The sequence below is a fragment of the Danio aesculapii genome, chromosome 1 (genome assembly GCF_903798145.1).
Source record: "Danio aesculapii chromosome 1, fDanAes4.1, whole genome shotgun sequence".
NCBI lineage: Eukaryota > Metazoa > Chordata > Actinopteri > Cypriniformes > Danionidae > Danio > Danio aesculapii.
In genome coordinates, this window is record NC_079435.1 from 53,968,848 (window position 1) to 53,992,446 (window position 23,599).

The 23,599-nt window shown below is 36.4% G+C and overlaps 1 protein-coding gene across 1 annotated transcript in view; it reads right to left on the minus strand.

Moving 5' to 3' along the window:
- Nucleotides 1-23,599, minus strand: part of si:ch73-383l1.1 (receptor tyrosine-protein kinase erbB-4) — a 319,324-nt gene that overhangs the window by 100,904 nt on the left and 194,821 nt on the right. The window contains exon 3 of the mRNA XM_056462987.1: nucleotides 16,950-17,136. Coding sequence (XP_056318962.1) covers nucleotides 16,950-17,136 — 187 coding nt within the window. The remainder of the gene's footprint in view (nucleotides 1-16,949; nucleotides 17,137-23,599) is intronic.

Here is a 23,599-nt window from a genome sequence, read left to right on the forward strand (position 1 = left end):
ACAACTATTGACATAGAAATGACAAAAAAATCAAACATAAATACTGTTGTATTGAACTTCTTTGTATAATTCAATACTCACAACTATTCATTCAGAAGCATGTTAAGCATTAAAAGCGTATGAAAAGTATCATGCAATTAACAAGGTACATAAATAACCTAAAAAAAATTTTTTAAAAGAACATTGGATCAAACCCGTCCCCTCTGTTCACATGCTACATTGTAAAGATGATATTCAAGTCATAAATCAAGATCTCTAAGATTGTTTTTTTCTTAATTGAAACCAATGCATGTAACTCTGCTTATTTCACTTAGTTTCTAACTATTTCTGAAATGTACTTTCTTTGAGATTATTTACTTTTGTTGTGGGAAACTGTGTGGAAAGGTCATGTTTAAATAAAGAACATCATTGCTCAAAAGTAATCATTATTTCACATAGCAAAAACACAACGACAACACAATCTAGACTGAAACAACTATGTAACTGTAGGGTAAATAAATAGGACTTGAATGACCTTCACCTTGAACTGATATCAGCTGCAGGCACTTTTACAGTACCTGGTGGAAAAACAACTGAAAATACGAGCCTCACCGACGTGCAGATTTTACACCACTTTAATCAAACAATGTGAACATAAATGTAAAAGAGAACACAAAAAGACTAACTATCAAGAAGCAAAGGAATAGCATAAGGAATAAACAGAGCTTAACAATGACTGAGGGTAGCACTGCAGATCCTTCTAGAAATACTGCAATGTTTTGTACACTAACAGATACATTATAATAAACAGTATTGGCCATGTGTGTTTCGTTTAAATCAATGTTGATGTATTACAGAACAGGTAAAGCATAAGGGCTATAAATATATACGAAAATAAATTATGGTTGCAAAAAAATTATGTACAAGGATCCAGAGTTAAGTTTAGAAATTAATATCATTATTACTGATGAATACAAAGTGAAACAACTAAATTGCCTGAAAAATAAAATAAAATAAAATAAAATAAAATAAAATAAAATAAAATAAAATAAAATAAAATAAAATAAAATAAAATAAAATAAAACAAAATAACATTTAATTTAATTTAATTTAATTTAATTTAATTTAATTTAATTTAATTTAATTTAATTTAATTTAATTTAATTTAATTTAATTTAATTTAGTTTAATTTAATTTAGTTTAGTTTAATTTAGTTTAGTTTAGTTTAATTTAATTTAATTTAATTTAATTTAATTTAATTTAATTTAATTTAATTTAATTTAAATAAAATGAAATAAAATAAAAATCTTTGTCATAAAAGTACTGGTAAAAATATTTTAACTTTAGTACCACTAACATTTTCATCACTTAGTTTGAACGTCAGCAAAATATTTATTAGAAACCTGTAACAAATATCATTTGTAACTGTTATCTGTATTTCAATCCCATTACACCTTTCTCATTTTCATTACAACTTGATTTACAAATTGTTGCGCTTCAGAACAAATCCACAATATTCATTTAGCGTGATGAGGATTGATCTGCTGTTTACCGAGCACTGGGGTGAACACACATCCAGCAGATGGAGAGAGCAATGACATGTTCTCTTTAGACTGCATGTGCTCAGCTGCTTGGCAGGCTTTCAGCCAGACAACAACAAGATAGAGGAGGACAAAACTAAAGCCTGTGGATATTCATGTTTTCTAAATGTCAGTGAAAGAATTTCTTTTTTTTTATTTGTATCCCTGCACGATCTTTGGTGGATAAACATATTGTAGTGTAACTCTCTCTTTGCCAGTGCCTTTATACTGTATCTTACATGGTAATCATTTTCACAATAATCAGTTGTGGATATAATGCTTACAGAAGTTACAGAACATCAGACTACATCTATTTCAAATCCAGCTGTGTTATTTCCAGCATGTACTCATCCAAGGCTGTTTCATTTATGTCATGTTATGTTATGTTTTTGGGGCATGACTTGATGGAAAGTTCATACTTATTTCTAAATACCAAGCTTAAACTACATATTAAATGAGATATATATTGCAAAATTACACCTACTTTCTTTCTCTTTCTTTCTTTCTTTCTTTCTTTCTTTCTTTCTTTCTTTCTTTCTTTCTTTCTTTCTTTCTTTCTTTCTTTCTTTCTTTCTTCTTTCTTTCTTTCTTTCTTTCTTTCTTTCTTACTTTCTTTCTTTCTTTCTTTCTCTTTCTTTCTTTCTTTCTTTCTTTCTTTCTCTTTCTTTCTTTTCTACCTTCCTTCCTACCATCCATCCATCCATCTATCAAGAATAGATAGTGATTCCTGATTATTCAGACTCAGAATTGGGTTAAAAGAAAGCTCATTAGCATTTAAAGAGATATGAAATAAAACAGCTCACTATGGATTGAGGTTAAAGGGTGTTTATTTAAACTGTCATTAAGAAATTTACCCAAAGTAAGTTACATAATTTTCATTAAGACCTTAAATCAGCTTGTGTAAAATGGGCATCCAATGTCACCTTTAAAATGTCTACTAGGATTTGTCAGTGTGTTGTTGTAGTGTTTACACTGACCAGCTGAGCACCAGTGTCACTTTCACATGTACAGATGTTTGTTTGAATACATTTTACAGTGATAATGGCGGGTTGCAATGTCAATGGAAGCAAGAGTTATTTTTATATCCAATAGACACTGTTTTACAGATCTAATAAACCGAAGCTTGACATTGCAGCCCGCCATTATCAATGTAAAATGTATTCAAACAAACATTTGTACACATGAAAAGTGATAATGGTGGGCTGCAATGTCAAGCAATGATAAATTATATGTTATTTATTTACTTGTTTGTTTGGCAGGCACAGTGTACATTAATTAGCATTGCTGAAAATGCACCAGAATTAGCCAGAAGACTATTTTTCATTCGTTGTCGCTGGACAGATGTTAAAATTGTCACCCTAAAAAAATACAAAAAATTATACAATCAATCAAGGATAACTAAGAAGCACTAAAATAGACATCATTGAATAGATCTTAATAAATAACATGTATATAAACAAAATAAACACCAACATTATGTGAAGGAGATAAGAGTAGATAAAACATTTAAACAACAAATCATTAAGATGGCATGCACAAGTAGTCACATGAAAGGTGGGTACATGCTAATACAAACGATGACTTGTCTGATGTTCTTTAAACCAGATTTTATTAACTTATTTTAAGATTATACATATGTACTCTCATATTTGATCATCATAATGTGGAAACAGTTTCAAATACTCCATGTCAGTCATACTGTCACGGATTGGCCAGGCTCTTCCACCAGCATCACGCAACGATCACCGTCACCTGAGTATTAACCACGCACAGCTGCACCCAATCACTTCCATTCACTATATAAGCACACACCTCACTTCAGTCAGGGTCCGGTCTCGTTCCCACGAAGCGGACTCATAGCGAGTACCTCCTGGTAGTCACTATCACATTTCTCTAATCGCTTGAACTTACTTGATCTCTGTCTCGTTCCAGTCTGTCCAGTGTTCCCGGTGTCCTGTCTGTCTCGAGTGTGTCTTCAGTCTGTCTTCCCCTCAAGCCCTCTGGTGTGTGCATTCGGTCTCCCTCAGTGTCTGTCATCCATCCTGCTCCGAAGAAGGAATACCATCTCACCATTACTACAATTACATCCCCTTTGTTATCCTCGTATGCTCCTCTGCTGTAATAAACATCTTTCATTATATACTCACCTAACTTGTCCGTCTGCTTCCCTAACAGAAGACCGGACCATACAGTTTACAGCATGAGCACTCCGGATCCCATTCAGGAGTTGGTGGACTCCCTGAAGAGAGTTTTAATGCCAGCTACTCCACTTCCCGAAGCACCACCAGCACCGAGCACTTTTTCACCGTCCACCCACTCATCCAGTCCCATGGCTCGACCAGCGCCCTACTCTGGCGGGGCGGAGGAGTGCAATGGCTTTCTATTACAATGTTCTCTGATATTCACAATGCAACCAGATTTATACCCTACAGATCGGTCCAAAATTGCCTTCATCATCTCCCTTCTCTCTGGGTCGGCTCTCAGGTGGGCTGAGACCATCTGGCAGCAAGCTGGGCCGGTAACCAGTTCCATTCATAACTTTATCACATATTTCAAGGAGGTCTTTGGTCGTACAGATGGAGAAGTAGCAGCCGGAGAACAACTATATCATCTGAAGCAGGGAGCCATGTCCACCCAGGACTATGCGCTCCGGTTTCGTACTCTGGCTGCTGCTAGTGGATGGAATGAGCGATCTCTCCTAACCACTTACCGGCTCGGATTGGAGCCCAACCTGAGGTTACAGCTGGCAGCCCTCGACGATACCATGGGGTTGGAAAAATTCATCCAACACTCACTTCGATGTTCTGATCGTCTGAAGGTCTACCAGCATGATCTCCCATCAAACTCACAAGCACTCCTTCGTCCGCCAGAGCCAGTCGTCCCTCCAGAACCAGAACCTATGATCGTCGAATCTGGTAGACTTACGATTACTGAGCGACAGAGGAGGCTGACCCGGGGTCTGTGTATGTACTGTGGTGCCGAAGGACATGTCAGGCTGGACTGTCCCATTCGTCCAGTACGTTCATTGGTGAGTGTGTTCAGTTCTCCCGTTGAAAAAATGCACCCTCTCACCACCAATGTTCAGTTAACTGCCCATTCTGTCTCCATTTCAGTCACGGCTCTCATCGACTCCGGGTCAGCCGGAAATTTCATCTCGCACGCCCTCTGTCGCCGCCTCCAGCTCCACACCGAAGCCTCGACGCACGTCTACCAGATTCAACCTATAACCACCGATATCCATTCCCAGGCACGTATCCATCGTAAATGTGAACCCGTCACCCTCAGAGTAGGGTTACTTCATAAAGAAGAAATTCAATTTCTGGTTCTGGAGGGAGCATCAATGGACATCATCTTAGGGCGCCCGTGGCTGGTGAAGCATGATCCCATCCTCTCTTGGGGCACCGGAGAAATCAAAAGATGGGGTAAAGAATGCGTCTCCAGCTGTTTTCCTGACCTACCCTTGCAGATCCAGAGACCCATAAATGTCTATGTCACGTCTGTCGAAAGTCCAGTTGAGAAACAATCCATCCAGATCCCGAAGATCTACTCCTCATACGAGGACGTATTTTGCCCCAAGAGAGCTTCCCAGCTACCTCCACATCGGCCATGGGACTGCGCCATTGACCTGCTTCCTGATGCTCCTATGCCCAGAGGTAGGATCTACCCGTTGTCCCTTCCAGAAACTAAGGCCATGGAGGAGTACATTCAGGAGGCTCTGAGTCAGGGGTATATTCGCCAGTCCACGTCACCCGCGGCCTCAAGCTTCTTCTTCGTGGCCAAGAAGGACGGAGGGCTGCGGCCATGTATTGATTATCGAGTCCTGAACCAAGGAACCATCAAATTCAGATACCCACTTCCTCTCGTCCCTGCGGCCCTGGAACAACTCCGATCCGCCAGGATATTCACTAAGTTGGACCTCCGCAGCGCCTACAATCTGGTACGAATACGCGAGGGGGACGAATGGAAGACGGCGTTTGTGACCCCTACTGGACACTACGAATATCTGGTCATGCCCTATGGTCTGGTCAACGCCCCCCTCCGTATTCCAGAACTTCATACACGAAGTCCTCCGGGAGTTCCTCCATATCTCCGTCATTGTCTATATTGATGATATCCTGATTTACTCCCGGAGTGAGGCCGAACATCGCCACCACGTTGCGGAGGTCCTACAAACCCTACGGAACCATAAACTGTACCTCAAGGCTGAGAAGTGCTCATTTCACTTACCATCTGTCCAGTTCCTCGGATACATCATTGACCGAAAAGGGGTTCGCATGGACGAGGGGAAGGTCACTTCCGTCATCTCCTGGCCTGAACCAAAAACCATCAAAGAACTCCAACGATTCCTAGGGTTTGCCAATTTCTATCGCCGTTTCATCAACAACTACAGTCTTATCACCGCTCCACTTACCAACCTCCTAAAGAATCAACCCAAAACACTATCCTGGTCACCCGAAGCGGCCGCAGCCTTCCAAAGACTCAAGAAGTCCTTCACGCAGGCTCCACTCCTGACTCACCCTGATCCCGACTTACCTTTCGTGGTCGAGGTGGATGCATCGACCACCGGAGTAGGAGCCATCTTGTCCCAGCTCCATGGGAATCCCTCACTACTCCATCCATGCGCCTACTTCTCCCGTAAGCTCAGCCCGGCGGAAAAGAACTATGACATCGGGAACCGTAAACTTCTAGCCATCAAGCTCGCCCTGGAGGAGTGGCGACACTGGTTGGAGGGAGCTAAACACCCATTCCAGGTGATTACCGACCATAAAAACTTACAATACCTTAAAGAAGCGAAAAGACTCTGTCCTCGTCAAGCCCGGTGGTCCTTATTCTTCTCCAGATTTCAGTTCTCCATATCATATCGACCAGGATCCAAAAACATCCGGGCGGATGCACTCTCCAGAATCCATGACCAACAGGAAACAAGTGAGACCCCGGCCAACATTCTCCCAGATCAGATCACTGTCTGTCCCATCACCTGGTCTGCTCCAACAGTTGTCGCCACCCCAGAGTCCAGAACTCCGCCGGGCTGTCCCCCCAATCGACGATTCATCCCTGAAAATCAACGGGTAGATCTCATTCACTCCAGTCATACCTCTCTGGGCACAGGGCATCCCGGGGCCAACAACACCCTCTCGCTGCTATCCCAACGCTTCTGGTGGCCGAACATGGCGAGGGATGTGAGGAGATACATCCAAGGCTGTAGAGAATGTGCCATGTCAAAGAGTCCTCGTCATCTACCTGCAGGAAAACTCCATCCCTTGCCCATCCCAAACCGCCCCTGGTCACACCTAGGAGTTGACTTCATGACAGACCTCCCATCGTCTGAAGGTAATACTTGCATATTAGTCATTGTAGATCGATTTTCCAAATTCTGTCGTCTGATTCCTCTGAAGGGTCTACCCACAGCCCTAGAAACTGCTGAAAACCTATTTAACCATGTCTTTCGATGTTTTGGGCTACCTGAAGACATAGTCTCGGACCGAGGACCCCAATTCATATCCAGACTATGGAAAGCCTTTTTTAAACTCCTAGGTGTGACCGTCAGCCTCTCGTCTGGCTATCACCCACAGACCAACGGCCAGACTGAGAGGAAAATTCAAGAAGTGGGGCGGTTCCTCAGGACCTTCTGTCACGGTCATCAGAACTCCTGGAGCCAGTTCCTGGGCTGGGCGGAATACGCCCAGAATTCCCTGCGGCAACCTACCACCGGACTTACGCCATTCCAGTGTATTCTGGGCTTCCAACCTCCACTCTTTCCCTGGGATGGCGAACCTTCTGACGTCCCCGCAGTGGATTACTGGTTCCGGGAGAGCGAGAGGGTCTGGGACGATGCTCATCACCATCTCCAGAGGGCAGTTCGCCGAGCCAAGGAGGTGTCAGACAAGAAGAGGATTCCTGGACCTGCCTATGCTCCGGGGCAGAAAGTTTGGCTCTCCACCAGAGACATCCGCTTGCGACTGCCCTCCCGAAAACTTAGTCCCAGATTTGTTGGTCCCTTCACCATCCTGGAACAGGTCAACCCAGTCACCTATAAGTTACAGCTACCACCACAATACAGAATTCACCCCACATTCCACGTGTCACTCCTCAAACCCTTTCACGACCCTCTGATTCCTTCCACAGAGCCTGGCCATGAAGAGGAACCCCCTCTCCCACTGATTTCAGAAGAAGGGTCCATATACAAGGTCAAGGACATTCTACGGTCCCGACGTCGTGGTGGTCATCTGGAATACCTCGTAGACTGGGAAGGATATGGTCCAGAAGAGAGGTCTTGGGTCCACAGATCCGATATATTAGATCCCGCACTCATGGAGGAGTTCCACTCCAATCACCCCGAGTTCCCAGCACCTCGTGGACGAGGTAGACCACCACGGCGTCGACGGTTTAGGCCCTCAGGAGCGGGCCCTGGGGAGGGGGGTAATGTCACGGATTGGCCAGGCTCTTCCACCAGCATCACGCAACGATCACCGTCACCTGAGTATTAACCACGCACAGCTGCACCCAATCACTTCCATTCACTATATAAGCACACACCTCACTTCAGTCAGGGTCCGGTCTCGTTCCCACGAAGCGGACTCATAGCGAGTAGCTCCTGGTAGTCACTATCACATTTCTCTAATCGCTTGAACTTACTTGATCTCTGTCTCGTTCCAGTCTGTCCAGTGTTCCCGGTGTCCTGTCTGTCTCGAGTGTGTCTTCAGTCTGTCTTCCCCTCAAGCCCTCTGGTGTGTGCATTCGGTCTCCCTCAGTGTCTGTCATCCATCCTGCTCCGAAGAAGGAATACCATCTCACCATTACTACAATTACATCCCCTTTGTTATCCTCGTATGCTCCTCTGCTGTAATAAACATCTTTCATTATATACTCACCTAACTTGTCCGTCTGCTTCCCTAACACATACAGATAAAAGTCAGCAGTAGCTCAAGGTTTGGTTACTGTCTGTGTGCTGCACTGATTTAGCTCCTCCTCAAGAATAGATAGTGATTCCTGATTATGCAGACTCAGAATTGGGTGAAAAGAAAGCTCCTTAGCATTTAAAAAGATATGAAAGGAAACTGCTCACTGTGAATTGAGGTAAAAAGGGTGTTTATTTAAACTGCTATTAAGAAATTAAACCAAAGTATGTTACAGACTTTTCACTAAGACCCTAAAGAATCAAATCAACTTGTGTAAAATGGCCATCGGATGTCACCTTTAAATTGTCTATCTATATGGATTTGTTTAATATTACAACTGACTGGAATCGTCACATATTTCCATCCATTTTCAACAGCCTCTGAGTGTTTCATTACCTTCCCTACCCTTGAGTAAAGTACAAATCCTACCAATTAATACATGATCATTATAATCAAGTAACATTAATCAAGCATCTTACACCCCTGCTTTTTAAATTCTGAAATAATTAAGAATCCACACACTTCTGTTCTAAGTCGTGTGGATTTTATCACCATTATTCAGTCTAGATCCGCTGATGTGGACTCTAATCTGTATGCATTAACAGTTCTGGCCTAATTGCTTTTCATGGTACACACTGAGGGAGCCTGGCATGAGTGTATACCATGTGTGGTCAGAGCTCTCAATTCACCAGACAGTCTGCAAATACTGGCATGGAGGATGAGAATAAGTCCTCTTTATTATTATTTTCCAGGGTAAATGTCATATATTATCATATAGACCTCTGGAATACTTAATACTTGACTTCATTTTGCGTTCAAATACCTCTGAATAGTGACTGCTGACCTTGAAAACACCGTAAAGCTGACCACTCATTCGCAAGTCTGTTCCTCCGACATCTGTTTCTTCTGACATAATACAACAATTTCAGTTCTGATAAATATTTCATGTACCAGCGGTTATTTATTTATATGGTAAACAAAGATGTGCGAGGGACAGTTCACAAAATATGAATCTTGCATGGAGGTCTTGCATCCTTTCTGACAGTTTTATTTATTTATTTTTTCCCCTTCTACAATATTTTGCTTGCTGGATACTAGAAAATCTGAACATCATTTAAACTAGTAAATAAACAAGAATCTAGATCATTTATGTACACATAATTATAATCCAGAATTAATGTATTTATGAAAATAATGAAACAAGTAACAATTATTGAATTATGTATGGATTTTAAGATTAAAAGGTTTTGAATGATTTGTTTATGATTTTATATTGACGGAGTAAAATACAATATAATTATGTATCTTTACAAACAAAAATATATACACATGTATTCATGATTATAGCCTAGGTAATTGTACATAATCTAAATACCTCTTTATAAATTAATGGCTATAAATTAATTACAATACCAATAATAATAATAATGACAATAATAATAATAATAATAATAATAATAATAATAATAATGGCAATTATAATACCAACAACAACAACAACAACAACAATAATAATAATAATAATAATAATAATAATAATAATAATAATAATAATGGTAATAATAATACCAACAACAACAACAATAATAATAATAATAATAATAATAATAATAATAACAATAATAATAATAATAATAATAATAATAATAATAATAATAATAATAATAATAATAATACCAACAACAACAACAACAACAACAACAACAACAATAATAATAATAATAATAATAATAATAATAATAATAATAACAACAACAACAACAACAACAATAATAATAATAATAACAATAATATACATTAAAAATAAAGAAATTGTTATAATTAATAATTATTATTAATTAAATAATTAATTGTATTAATTTATTTTTATATTATTATTTTTATTATTCTTATCATCATCATTATTATTTTCATTATTAATTTATTTTTCTATTATATTATATTATATTATATTATATTATATTATATTATATTATATTATATTATATTATATTATATTATATTATATTATATTATATTAATTATGTTATATTATTTATTAATTAATTTTATTTATTTAGTTATTTTTTATCTATTATTATTTTTATTATTATTATTATTGTTGTTGTTGTTGTTGTTGTTGTTGTTGTTATTATTATTATTATTATTATTATTATTATTATTATTATCATTATTATTATTATTATCAATAACAACTACGACACCGACATGTATCCGTCTCAATATCCAAATGTTTGCCTGAATAACTTTGACAAAGTAAAAAAAAAAAAGGATCTATTTTTTTTGCTAAAGTGACCACATATATGAAAGCTAGCCATCATTAAAGGAGAGTAAGAACATGGAGGAGATGCTGCACATGACAGCAACTGTATTCCTTATCAAAGGATCCATTAAGGATCAGCATGATGTTTCTCAGAAAGCAAGATGCAAGCTTTCATCTCTTTACCTGAAACACTGTGGACCTGGATTAATGAAATTATTCTAAGCTCATTTATATTAGAAGGTAAAGTCATAGCTAATGACAGGGATTTACAGATTTAACCATAATAGTATTTAAGCTTTCACACTCAGCCATAATTAAAATCAAACATATAAATTACAGTTTTAGTCATTTATACACATTCAAATATAAATTGAAAGCATTTCTAGTTGAATATGTATTATTATTATATGTATAAAGAAGTCCAACCATAAATTTTTTTGTAGTATATAAAAGAACAGCACAATATATTGTTTCAGCATCGATATCTGCAACATTCAATATTCAGTTTCAGGTATGGGTTATTGTTGACCAAAATTTAACCATTGTGGAGTTTTATAGGTTTTTTTCTGTTTAACATATCAAGTGAGTCTAAAACAGGGGTTTCCAAACTCGATCCTGGAGGGCCGGTGTCCTGCATACTTTAGCTCCAACTTCCTTCAACACACCTTCCTGGTTTCTAGTGTACCTAGAAGGAGCTTGATTAGCTGGTTCAGATATGTTTTATTAGGGTTGGAACTAAAATATGCAGGACACCGGCCCTCCAGGACCGAGTTTGGACCCCCTTGGTCTAAAGCATTCCCACATTAAGAAACAATAACATTTGTTGCTTCATTTAATTACTTTTATTTAATTTGAACTTTTATTTAAATTACTTGGTGAAGGCTGCAAAGTGTCATTTTACTTTAGATTATAATATTATGTGTTTGTGTCCAATTGCCATTAAGATTTACCAGAAACAGTAGCATTTAAAGCAATTTTGTGCTCTCAATTGAACGTCTTTCCCCTAAAAATCTAATTTAAAGGTAATTTTACTAGTTTATAATAATTTATACAGCCGTACTTCCCTTTAAAACCACCCCAACCATTCTGAAATAACGAATTCTTCACAAATAGACTTATTCAATCCATCTGGTGAAATGTTGGTGAATTGTAACACACATTTCCTCTAGAATGTAGTTCCCTAGAAGATTTAAGCTTAAAAAAACCCAGAGATTATTTATTATATGCATTAAAATCCACATTTTGTATGCAAGCAAAAACACACAGTTTCTGTGTGTTTCTTTATATGTAAATGAGCTACTGCTCTCCGCCCCTTTTCAAAAAAAAAAGTGTAGTACTAAATTAACTTGACCATGTCATCCATTGAATACACACAAAGTTAAATCAAAAGCACACAATTTCACGTAATGTTGGTTATGCATGTAAATGTACACAGTACTGAAAGAACTAACTTGTATCAGTATATTAGATATGTTAAACAGTGGTCATCTGTATTGATTATAAAATATTACTTCTTACCTATAAAGCTTTAAATAATCTAGCTCCTGTTCATCTAACCAACCTTCTGTCTCGCTACAATCCAACCTGCTCTTTAAGATCTCAAAACACATGGCTGCTGGTAGTACCCACACTAGCAAAGTCTACTAAAGGAGGTCGAGCCTTTTCATTTATGGTTTCTACACTCTCAAAAATAAAGGTACGCAAGCGGTCACTGGGGTGGTACCTTTTCAAGAGGTACAAATTTGTACCTAAGAGGTCCATATTAATACCTCAAGGGTACATATTAGTACCTAAAAAGTACAAAAGTGTCCTCTTAAAATTTGTGGGTACCAATATATACTTTTGAGGTACCAATATGGACCCTTCAAGTACAAATGGGTACCTTTTGAAAAGATACCACCCCAGTGGCAGCTCATGTACCTTTATTTCTGAGAGTGTATACTCCTGATAATGTCAGATACTCATCCTGAGGCCTCTAGAGATTATACAGCGCCATATATGGGATCCAAGGCCTGTGAAGACATGTTGCTAACTGTTTAGGACCTCAAGGACAACACATACATAACAACAACACACTACTAACACCAGCACCATGCGTAATCTCCAGTATTTGTGTAGAAGTTACTGAAATTTAAGATATTGTGATGTGTATGTTCTCAAAAGAAAACTCAGGTCCTCTGAGGAAGTTCAGAAACAGTATTTACTAATATAGACAAGAACCTTCTTTGATGTTGACTTTGTAACTTTGCAAATCTTAAGCATAATTATGCACTAAAAGAAGTTGAAGGAGTAGAAAGTATAATAGGGCACCTTTAATGATGCTAATGTTAGCGTTTTTTGTCATGGCTGGCAGCTCATGGAGAAAGACTTTCAGGCTAATAATAATTCCAACTTTGACAAAGCAACTAAACCTCAAATGTCTAGTCTATTAAAAATGCATTATGGCTGGGCAGCAGCTGTGTCTGGTGGGCATACTGATGGCTGTATCACTCTCATCCGTAACCCTCTGGGTCAACAAAAGGGCCTTGGCTATGGGAAAACACACTTAGAAGTACTCTGTGTATGTATGCGCGAGCATACGTGTGTGCGGGTTTGCGTGTGAAAGAGGAGGGAGTTAAAAAATTATTCAGCCTAAGGCAATATTCTAAAACACAGCAGCTATTAGGTGGCATAACCATCAAATCAAGCACATCCTTTCTGGAGGGGTAAGGGGTTATAAAGCCTCTTAGAAAGACTCTAAAAACTCCTTAAAGTTCTCTCTAAAATACGACAAACAAGCTTATTTGGGAGTCAATGTAGATTTAATCCCTGACATAATTGCAGTTCGGCGACGCAGTATACAGTGCAAACTAGTACATTTTCAACTACACCTCTCGAGTTGTAGTTAGAAGCATAGTTTCTGGTTATGTTCTATTCCCAGTTATTCCCCCTATGCCCTATTTATTTAGAACATTCCAACATTTAAACTTGGAATGATTAAAAAAAACATTAAGGGCATCTCTTTAAGAGTAATTTGCTATCCAAGTATTTTTTACAGTTCCATTTTAGCGATCTTCATATTGACAATTGCGCTCTCTTCGCAGTGCACTTTGAAAACATTTATGCCATTTTGAATGCAGCCGTGGCACATGACGAAAGCTATAGGTGACCTATTATTAAAAAAAAGGAATTTACTTTACGTCTCCAAAGCTTGTGAAAGCAAAAATATATAGCAAACGTGAATGGTTTTAATGCATAGTAGGTTATTTATTAAGAAATGTATCTGTACTGTATATGACATGGGCCTGTTGGTTAGAACATTTCTGCAGTGGTTTGAATGTGTCAAATTGTAAAAGTAGACTTTTACAATAAATACAATAAATAAAAAAATAAATAAACAAGATCCTACTCAATAATAATAATGATAATAATAATGATAATGATATAATAATAATAATAATAATAATAATAATAATAATAATAATAATAATAATAATAATAATAATAATAATAATAATAATTATTATTATTATTATTATTATTATTATTATTATTAGAAAGAAGACTTTTTCTTCATTTCTTAATAAATGGCCTACTGTAAATTACAACCATTAACGATCTATATGATTTATATACGTATAATTTATCTATATGACAAAAATACGGGTTAGCCAAGTGATTTTATGTTTTAGAATAGAGTATGTAACATTCTCAATAATATTTGTAAAGGAAATACAGACCCTATATGTGCAGTTTACATATATTTCAATTAATATGGAAAGCGAGTGCATGTTTTTACCAAAACTAATATTGGATTTGTTTTTAAAATGTGTGTGTGTGTAAAACAACATAATTTGCACCAAAAACTATGGGGTTTTTCTGTAAAAGAAGTTGTTACTCCAACCAGTTTAGAGCATCATTATGGCAGTTTTACTTATGGATACCATTAATTTTAAAAGCTACAGGTTTGGGAAATACTCGCCACTACATCGTTCTTTTCCCAAAAGATGCATCACTCTATGATAGTTTAGTCACAAGTTATGTCGTCGTTGTTTAGGAAAAGCACCTCAGACTGGTTCAGCTTATAGTAAGGTAACAGTAACTCAAATGAGCACTCAATACAACCAAGGTCTTAGTTGAGTTAAGGCCCTAGTATTCTTCAAACAAAGTCCTTTTTTGTTCTTTGTTTGAGGCCTAAAAAAAGTTTCAGATTGCTTTTTAACAGTATACTGACATCTCCACTTTACAGTTGATGGGGTTTTAAACGTGTTGAATTGCTTGAGTGTGCTGCTAAACACAACAACAATAGTGGCTGTGGCAGAATAACAAGTTTCATAAACATCTAGCGAGAAGCCTTAAGTCAAAGACAATGAGTGGAACAATGCATAGAACTTTAAAAGACATGGCACAACAACACAGTTTGCAAAGAATTCTGGCTCAGATTTGCCATAAAGCTGGAACAGCAGGCATTCATCCTGCACTGGCATACAGCATGTGGGCCAATATAGCCCGGGCTTGGCAGAGGTGGCACCTTCTTTAAGGCAGCACACAAGATTTGGGTCAGATGTCAGATGTAGTATTTGGTCCAGATGTTAAACATTTATTTGTAGGCCACGTTAATTTGGCCTTTCTTGACTCGGATTTAAAATACATTTAAATTATTTAAGTTAAAAAACAATTCTACTAATCAGGTTGCTTCAAGAAAAATCACACCCATAGTGCCCCTAAAGTGCACTGCTTCATGTGTTTATCAATTTCACTGCAGTCGTGACACACCAATATATCTGACCCAGTTCAGGCCCAGTTATGAGTTACTAACTTGGCTGATACTTGGCCCAGATAAGGTCCATGCTTGGCCCTTGTCTAGAATCCAGACTTGGTCCAGTCATGTACCGTAATTCACTGCAGCATGTGGGCCAAGCAAAAGTTGATTGTGTGGGCCAGAGCTGGGCCAAAATAAATTTTGCTATGTGAGATGCTTTTGCTTCTCGTCTGGTGTGTGAAACCCTACAAGTCTTTCCGCAAGTGATCGTACAGGTACGGATACATCTGTACCAGCTCTGCTAATTGACTCTTCAGTGTATTCATGCTCCTAACTTGGTGTTATTGTGCTGGATGTTTTTCTCCAGTCTGATTCTGAACTCCATGGGTACGAAGCAGGTCAAAGAAGAAAGTTCCAGAACATACCCACTAATTGGGTAATCTTCATGGACTAATGACAGTTCAAAGGTGTTTAGAAGACTAAATGAACTCCCCCAAAAAGTTTGCTTTGGTGAGCTGTTTTGAACTCAAAAATAACTTCTTTTGGTCAAATTTAGTTTGAAATGAAATCATTTCAGTTCTTTTTTGTATTTAGTTTGAAGTATACCAGGACCTTTATGTTGTGTCTGAACACACAACACATCAAACCTTAAAGCAGATGAGCTTCAGCAATAGCATTAACACTCCTGTCAGATAGCAACAGCAAACCAAGGCTACTATTCACACTGACTAAAAAACCTGGACAACAGAAGAATAAAAAAGGATGTCTGATCTGAGTCTACATTTCTGCCATAGCATTCAGATGGTAGGGTCAGAAACAAAGTATTTCTGCTTACCATGTTAATTTTTTTATTTCTGAGACATCCAATTAAAAAAAGTGTGTTTTTTTATGTTATGCGTGTTTATATAGCACATTTATCGTGTATAACCATACACCCAAAGCACTTTACAATCATGAGGGGGGTTCTCACCATACCACCAACTGTGTGCAGCATCCACTTGGATGATGGGACGGCAGCCACAGGACAACGGCGCCAGTGCGCTCACCACACACCAGCTATAGGTGGAGTGGAGTGGAGAGACAGTGATAGAGCCAATTCAAAGGATGTGATGATTAGGAAGCCATGACGATAAGGGCCGATGGTGGAAATTTAGCCAGGACATGTGGGTTAAACCACTACTCTTTGCGAGAAGCGCCATGACCACAGTAAGTCAGGATCTCGGATTAACGTCTCATCTGAAAGACGACGCTCACTGACAGTATGGCATTAGGACTCACACAGACCGCAGGATGAGCGCCCCCTGCTGGCCTCACTAACACCACCTCCAACAGAAACCTAGTTTTCCTATGCAGTCTCCCATCCAGGTACTGACCAGGCTCAGCCCTGCTTAGCTTCAGTGGGTAACCGGTCTTGGGCTACAGGGTGATATGGCTGGTATAAAAGGGATTTGCTAGGAGTAAAAACTGATATAAACCGACAACTATACCTGTCAGGTTCCTGAGGCCGAGCTGTCTCAGGCCGAAGTAGCCGTCTCGTCTGTAGTTGAGAAAGATGGCCAGAGAGTAGCGTCCTTCATAGAGTTTAGTGCCTCGGATGATCCGTAGGTTCTCCAGAGGAAGATAGTCAAACTGGTTCAGAGCCACCAACACGTAACCGGTCACCTCCCGGATAGACTGCAGAGAATCAGATACAACAGTTTAAGCCAAATGCACAGAATTAAATGTGTCCAGTTTGTGAAATGGAGCTAAAAGTGTGCTTGAAGCTTATAAGTTATTCATCTTTGTATAGCTCGGCAGGGGAAGTTTATTTATATAGTGCAATTCCTACATAGTGCTCATTCAAAGTGCTTTACATGAACAAGAATAATGCATAGCTTAACAGATGTGTTTTTATTATTGATTTGAATGTGTCGAATGTTGGAGCACATCTGTTTACAGCGTAATAGCTTGACAGAGAATTGTCCTCTGCTTTCAGGTTCCCGCAAAGACTCAATGCCCTCGGTCATCACAGCAATTGAGCAGCACCAAAAGGACCACATAACGAGACAGTCTTGATATAATTTGAAGAGATAATGGCCCACGAGAGTGCTGGACCCTCCCTCTCCACACCCACATCAATCATGTTGACATCCAATCACTTCTTCATACCGCATGACATTAGCAGGCACAGAGGACAGGTCTATTTCATGCAGAAGTGACTGAGATATAGCTGTACTGATCAGACTCACACATATACACACACAGAAATGCATCTGAAGTGCTGAAAAAGTACAACGTGACAGCTGTAACCTGTCTATCACGTGCATACTATAGAAGTATGCCAGCTGTTTAGTATGCAGGGTTCAAACACATTTTTACTACTAAAATTCCATGACTTTTCCATGATTTTTCCAAGTCTTTCAAGTAAATTTTCATGACTTAATGTTTCATGCAATGTCTACATATGCGTGATAAAAAACAACACATGTGGTAAAATGTTTTACCAACACGCAACAATCTATTTAGTTTCAATTTATATTTATATATGTGTGTAAAATTGATTAAGATAATGCTTAAACTGCGCTAATTAATGTGAGAGTATGTGATTGGCCAAGGACAGAAAAGAAGTAAATAACCTATATTCAAGTATACAGATATGTTTTACATGTCTTTTCCAAAACTTTGTGGGTTTTTCTGTTTCTCCAAAACTTTACCAGGCCTGGAAAATGCCATGTCAAAATTCCATGACTTTTCCAGGTTTTCCATGACTGTATGAACTGAGTATGTCTGAATTCATATTATTCATTCCTAAAACAGTAGGTGAAAAGCAACTAGATGAACTACTAATTCTGACTGAATGACCTACTAATCTGATGTACACCTTACTCTCCCATGAGGACACCCTTTAGAGTGCTTAAACTCCTCCCACTTTTTTCACTGTAAAAAAATCTTGCCGCCCTAATTTTTTTAGTTTAATCAACTTTTCTAGTCATGTCAACATACATCAATCAAAGCAATTAACATATTTAAATAAATTAAACCCGTTTCAACAAAATTTTAGTTTAAAATAATATTTTTAATAAGCAACATAAAAATATTTGTTGTCTTGACTTTGTCATTTATTTTTTTACAGTGTTTGTATGCATGAATTACATCCCTATTAGCTTTAAATCCCACTTCCATGTCCATACTGGTGCTTTATCTGTGTTTCAGTAAACAATCTCGGTCTGCACTACACAGCATAAATAGCATGATACACGCCCATTGTGCATATTTGTCCGGCATCTGTACTTGTTGTCAACTGGTTGCATAGTTGCCATTTAAGAGGAGTGTGACAAATCAGGGAATGATAGTCCAAAAAACCCAATCAGAGAGAAATTGTTACATTTTCAAAAGTCTGCTGAAATGTAACCTCATCATTTAGAAACTAAAAATGCTTCATTTTCCAAAATACTGTGGACGCCAGGTGAAACCGTGACAAAATGTATGCATTTTAAAACAAAAACACACTAGTGTAAATGGCGCCTTAGAGGCTGTTCACACAGAACTCACTTTTCCTTTCCAATGCGCTACTTTTCTATTGTTTTTAATGTAAAAGCACTTGACAGATGTGTGTGACCATTACCCTACCGTCTTTTGAAGCACCCTGCACGTGATAATTTCAACTTTTACACACAGCACAGCTCATCCCTGTCAGTGCCACAGGAGTGAACCAATCAGAGGAGCTCAGAGGCAGAACAACTGTTTGCAAGATTCTGGTTACAGACACTTTGTGGCTGTGTCCGGATATCCTCATGCTTTATGCTGTACTTTTTTATCGAACCATTGCATCTCTCGTTTTTATATGCATTTGGTGCGAATGAGTGCCTATATGAAATGTACACAAAAAATGTGTGTAAATCCCAGCCCTAAATATGCCTAAACTCCACCTTTGCATATTTAAGCCACTCCCCTTTGTGTGCTTAAACTCCACCCCATATTGTGCTTATGGCAAACTTAAAACCCACCAAATCCCACCTCTTTATGAGTACAAGCACACCCCACAGTGCATAATGTTTGTCCTATTAGTGTGTTTGAACTCCAGTGACAACAGTGTGACCACATACCATTCATACTATCTCTCAAAAATAAAGGTACAAGAGCTGTCACTGGGGTGGTACCTTTTCAAAAGATACAAATTTGTACCTAAAAGGTCCATATTAATACCTCAAGGGTACATATTAGTACCTAAAAAATACAAAAGTGTTCCTCTTAAAATTTGTAGGTACTAATATATACTTTTGAGGTACCAATATGGACCCTTTAAGTACAAATGTGTACCTTATGAAAAGGTACCACCTCAGTGACAGCTCACGTACCTTTATTTCTGAGAGTGTAGTTAATACATGTCTGTAGAATGAAAAACTCTGATTGGTCACTTAAAGTGTTGTACTATCAAATAAACGTTTTTATTTTAAAGGCATAGTTCACTTAAAATAATTTTAAAAAATCTCATAATTTTCTCTTTTCACTTGCTTCAAACCTTTATGAGTTTCTCTCCTGTGTTGAACACAAAATAAGAAATTTTGAAAAATGCTTGACCTCCATAGCATTTGTTTTTCCTACTATGGAAGTCAATGGTTACAGGTTTTCAGCTTTCTCTCAAATAACATCTTCTATGTTCAACTGAAGAAACAAACTCACAAAGTTTTGAAAGCACTTGAGGATGAGTAAATAATAAGGACATTTTGAATTTTGGGTGAATTATCCCTTCAATGTCAGTAATCAAAACTTCTGGATTTTTGTCCCTATCGTCAACCAACTATCTTTAAAATAGCTTGTTTTATGTCCCACAGAAGAAACCAAGTTTGAAATGAAATTACGTTTAATACATGATGACAGAATTGACATTTTTGAGCACACCCTTCCTTTATTGCCCTAGCAGAAACACTTGACCATGATAATACCATGTACTATATATACTCAAGTAACCTGGTATTTCCTTCAATCAATGTATGATAATGCTGTAGTATTTTCCATCTTTGTTTGAGTGTCTTCATAAATCAATCAAGTTCTATAATAATTATTATGGAGGAGTCCTTTCAATTCAGGCCATCTGCTTTTCAAGTCATAGCTGTAAAGTAGTGGTAAATCAGGCAGATCTTCTAGTGTGGGCAGAAACCGCAATTCCATTGTCTTCACATGACATCAGAGACAATGAAAAGAGGAAGATGTCCGTAATCAGTAATTACCTTGATTATACCTTTCATACATGCTGACTGATGATGAACAAATTATGCCTCTAAGCGCCACACCATCGAAAAACAAAAACAAGCTGAATATCTTTCTTTTAATATATTATACAGACAAAATCATTACAGTACTGCTTTCTTTTACATTGTATTATCACCATGTTAGACATTTACTAATGAGTTTAAACTTATTTTGGTGACTTAAAGAAACACCTGAACCAATGCATCAAATTTATAAATATTAAACCTATTAATATTGGGTGGAAACTGTAATTATTTTTTTATGTCTGAATTAGCTGTTTTTAGAAACCTGTCTAATCCTTATGTAGAAAATACAATAATGAAATAACAAAATAAACCAATAAAATACACACATTTATAATAATAAAAATAAATAATGTTATTATGGTTATGGTTATAATAATAATAATTATTATTATAATAATAATAATAATAATTATTATTATTATTATTATTATTATTATTATTATCATTATTCATAATATTAATAATAATAATAATAATAATAATTATGATGATGATGATGATGATGATAACGACAACAATAATAATAATCATTTATAATAATAAAAAAAAAATATGTTATTATGATTATGGTTATTATTATATTAATAATAATAATTATTATTATTATTATATTTATTATTATTATTATTATTATTATTACTACCATTATTCATGATATAATAATAATAATAATAATAATAATAATAATAATAATAATAATAATAATAATAATAATAATAATAATAACGACAACAATAATAATAATCATTTATAATAATAAAAATATAAAATGTTATTATGATTATGGTTATAATAATAATAATAATAATAATTATTATTATTATAATAATTATTATTATCATTATCCATAATAATAATAATAATAATAATAATAATAATAATAATAATAATAATAATAATGATGGTAACGACAACAATAATAATAATCATTTATAATAATAAAAAATAAATAATGTTATTATGATTATGGTTATTATAATAATAATTATTATTACTATAATTATAACAATTATTATTATCATTATTTATAATAATAATAATAATAATAATAATAATAATAATAATAATAATAATAATAATAATAATAATAATAATAGTATAATATTCAATGAATCCATCAATTTAGAGTACTGTTTTTTAAGGTATTAACATTGATGCATTCAATTAATTGATTAATTAACTGGCAGATGAATTAATTAAAGTGACAGTAAGGACATACATAATGTTACAAATTCTGTTATATTAAGCACAATTTATTGACATACATTTGCATTAAGCATTTTACTAATATACATTTTGAAGGATCATGTGACACTGAAGCCTGGATGAATTATCCTAAAACTTCACCTTTACCCTGGGAATATTTAACCTTTTAAAGTACTGCAGTAGAAATCAGTAATTTTAACTTGAGGTAATATTTCACAAGCGGATCTATTTTTGCACATATAAATGAAGGATTATTTTGGTGGTGTACACAAAAATGCTGGGTTATTTCACCCCAATTGCGGGTGTAGGAACTAACCCAACTCCAGGTTTTTTTTTTTAATTAAATGCATAAGACCAAATGTGACCCAATGTTTGAGTTAATGTTTGTGTATGTTTTACTCAATTTGGGTTTAAATAACCCAGCATTTCTTAGAATGCACATACTGATATACAGTTTAGAATCAAAATTTCACAGGAAGGCTAATAATTTTGACTTCTGTATATTCTGTAAGAACAGTATATTCTTTATTTATATACACCATATAAACTAGACATAATTTACCTATACATATTATACACATCTTTTAAACTTCACTGATGCTCACTTTTATGCCTAAAAATACAACATTAAACACCTGAGGTTTTATAACACTCTTTCAACAGAGATTAAAGTATACACACAACTCGGCAAAGATGCTGTCACACTGCAAAGACATACTAGGTCACAATCTTTCACCTAACACACACACATACACACACAGGACTGCTTCCCTCAGGATACTTTTAGCTTGGATTGCAACAATGAAGCAAATTGACTCAAACACCTCACACACACACTTTCTCATGTTTTACTTCTGTATTTTTCTGGAAAGCATCATTAGAATGTTGTTTGGATGGTAAACAAATCATGTCACAGAGTTTAAGTTTATATAATAATTTACACACTAATCTCTCTAATGTAAAAGTGTTGCCTGGAAAAATAATGCCAGTGTTGAGTCAGAGCTTGTGAAAAAAAGGACATGTTTGTACATTAGGCTGCAGGAGAGAAATCGAACAAGCCGAGCAATGTTTTAAAAGTCAAGTTCAAACTGATGGCGGACGATTCTGCCACTTTAAAGGTGCAAGATTCTGCACTATTGTAGCATTTCGTACTATGTTATTTCCCCCGTTACAGCCCATTTATAAATGTTACTCTCAAGGAAGAGTGTCTTAATTTGTTTTATAGTCCATTTTCCTTTTCACATTAACCACAGGCATTTAAAACTTAATAAATAAGCAGATTTAAGTTAAATCATGACAAGAAATTAAATATTTTCATCTCACGAAAAATAAATACATTTCTTACGGTCACTGAAGATGTGTTTATTAGCCTGAAATCACAGTAATCATAGTAAAATAACGCAGTGATATATTTGTACAATTTAATATGGAGGCTTATTATTTTGCTTCGGTTTCCCCCACAGTCCAATGACATCTGCTACAGGTGAATTAGATGAACTAAATTGAAAGGGTATCCGCTGCGTAAAACATATGCCGGAATAGTTGACGGTTCATTCTGATAAATAAGAAGCTGAAGGAAAATGAATGAATGCTTATTATTTTGATACACAGTAAAATCTGCCAAGTTAACTCTAACTGTTTGAGAAAACCAATTGCAAACAAACAAATAAAAT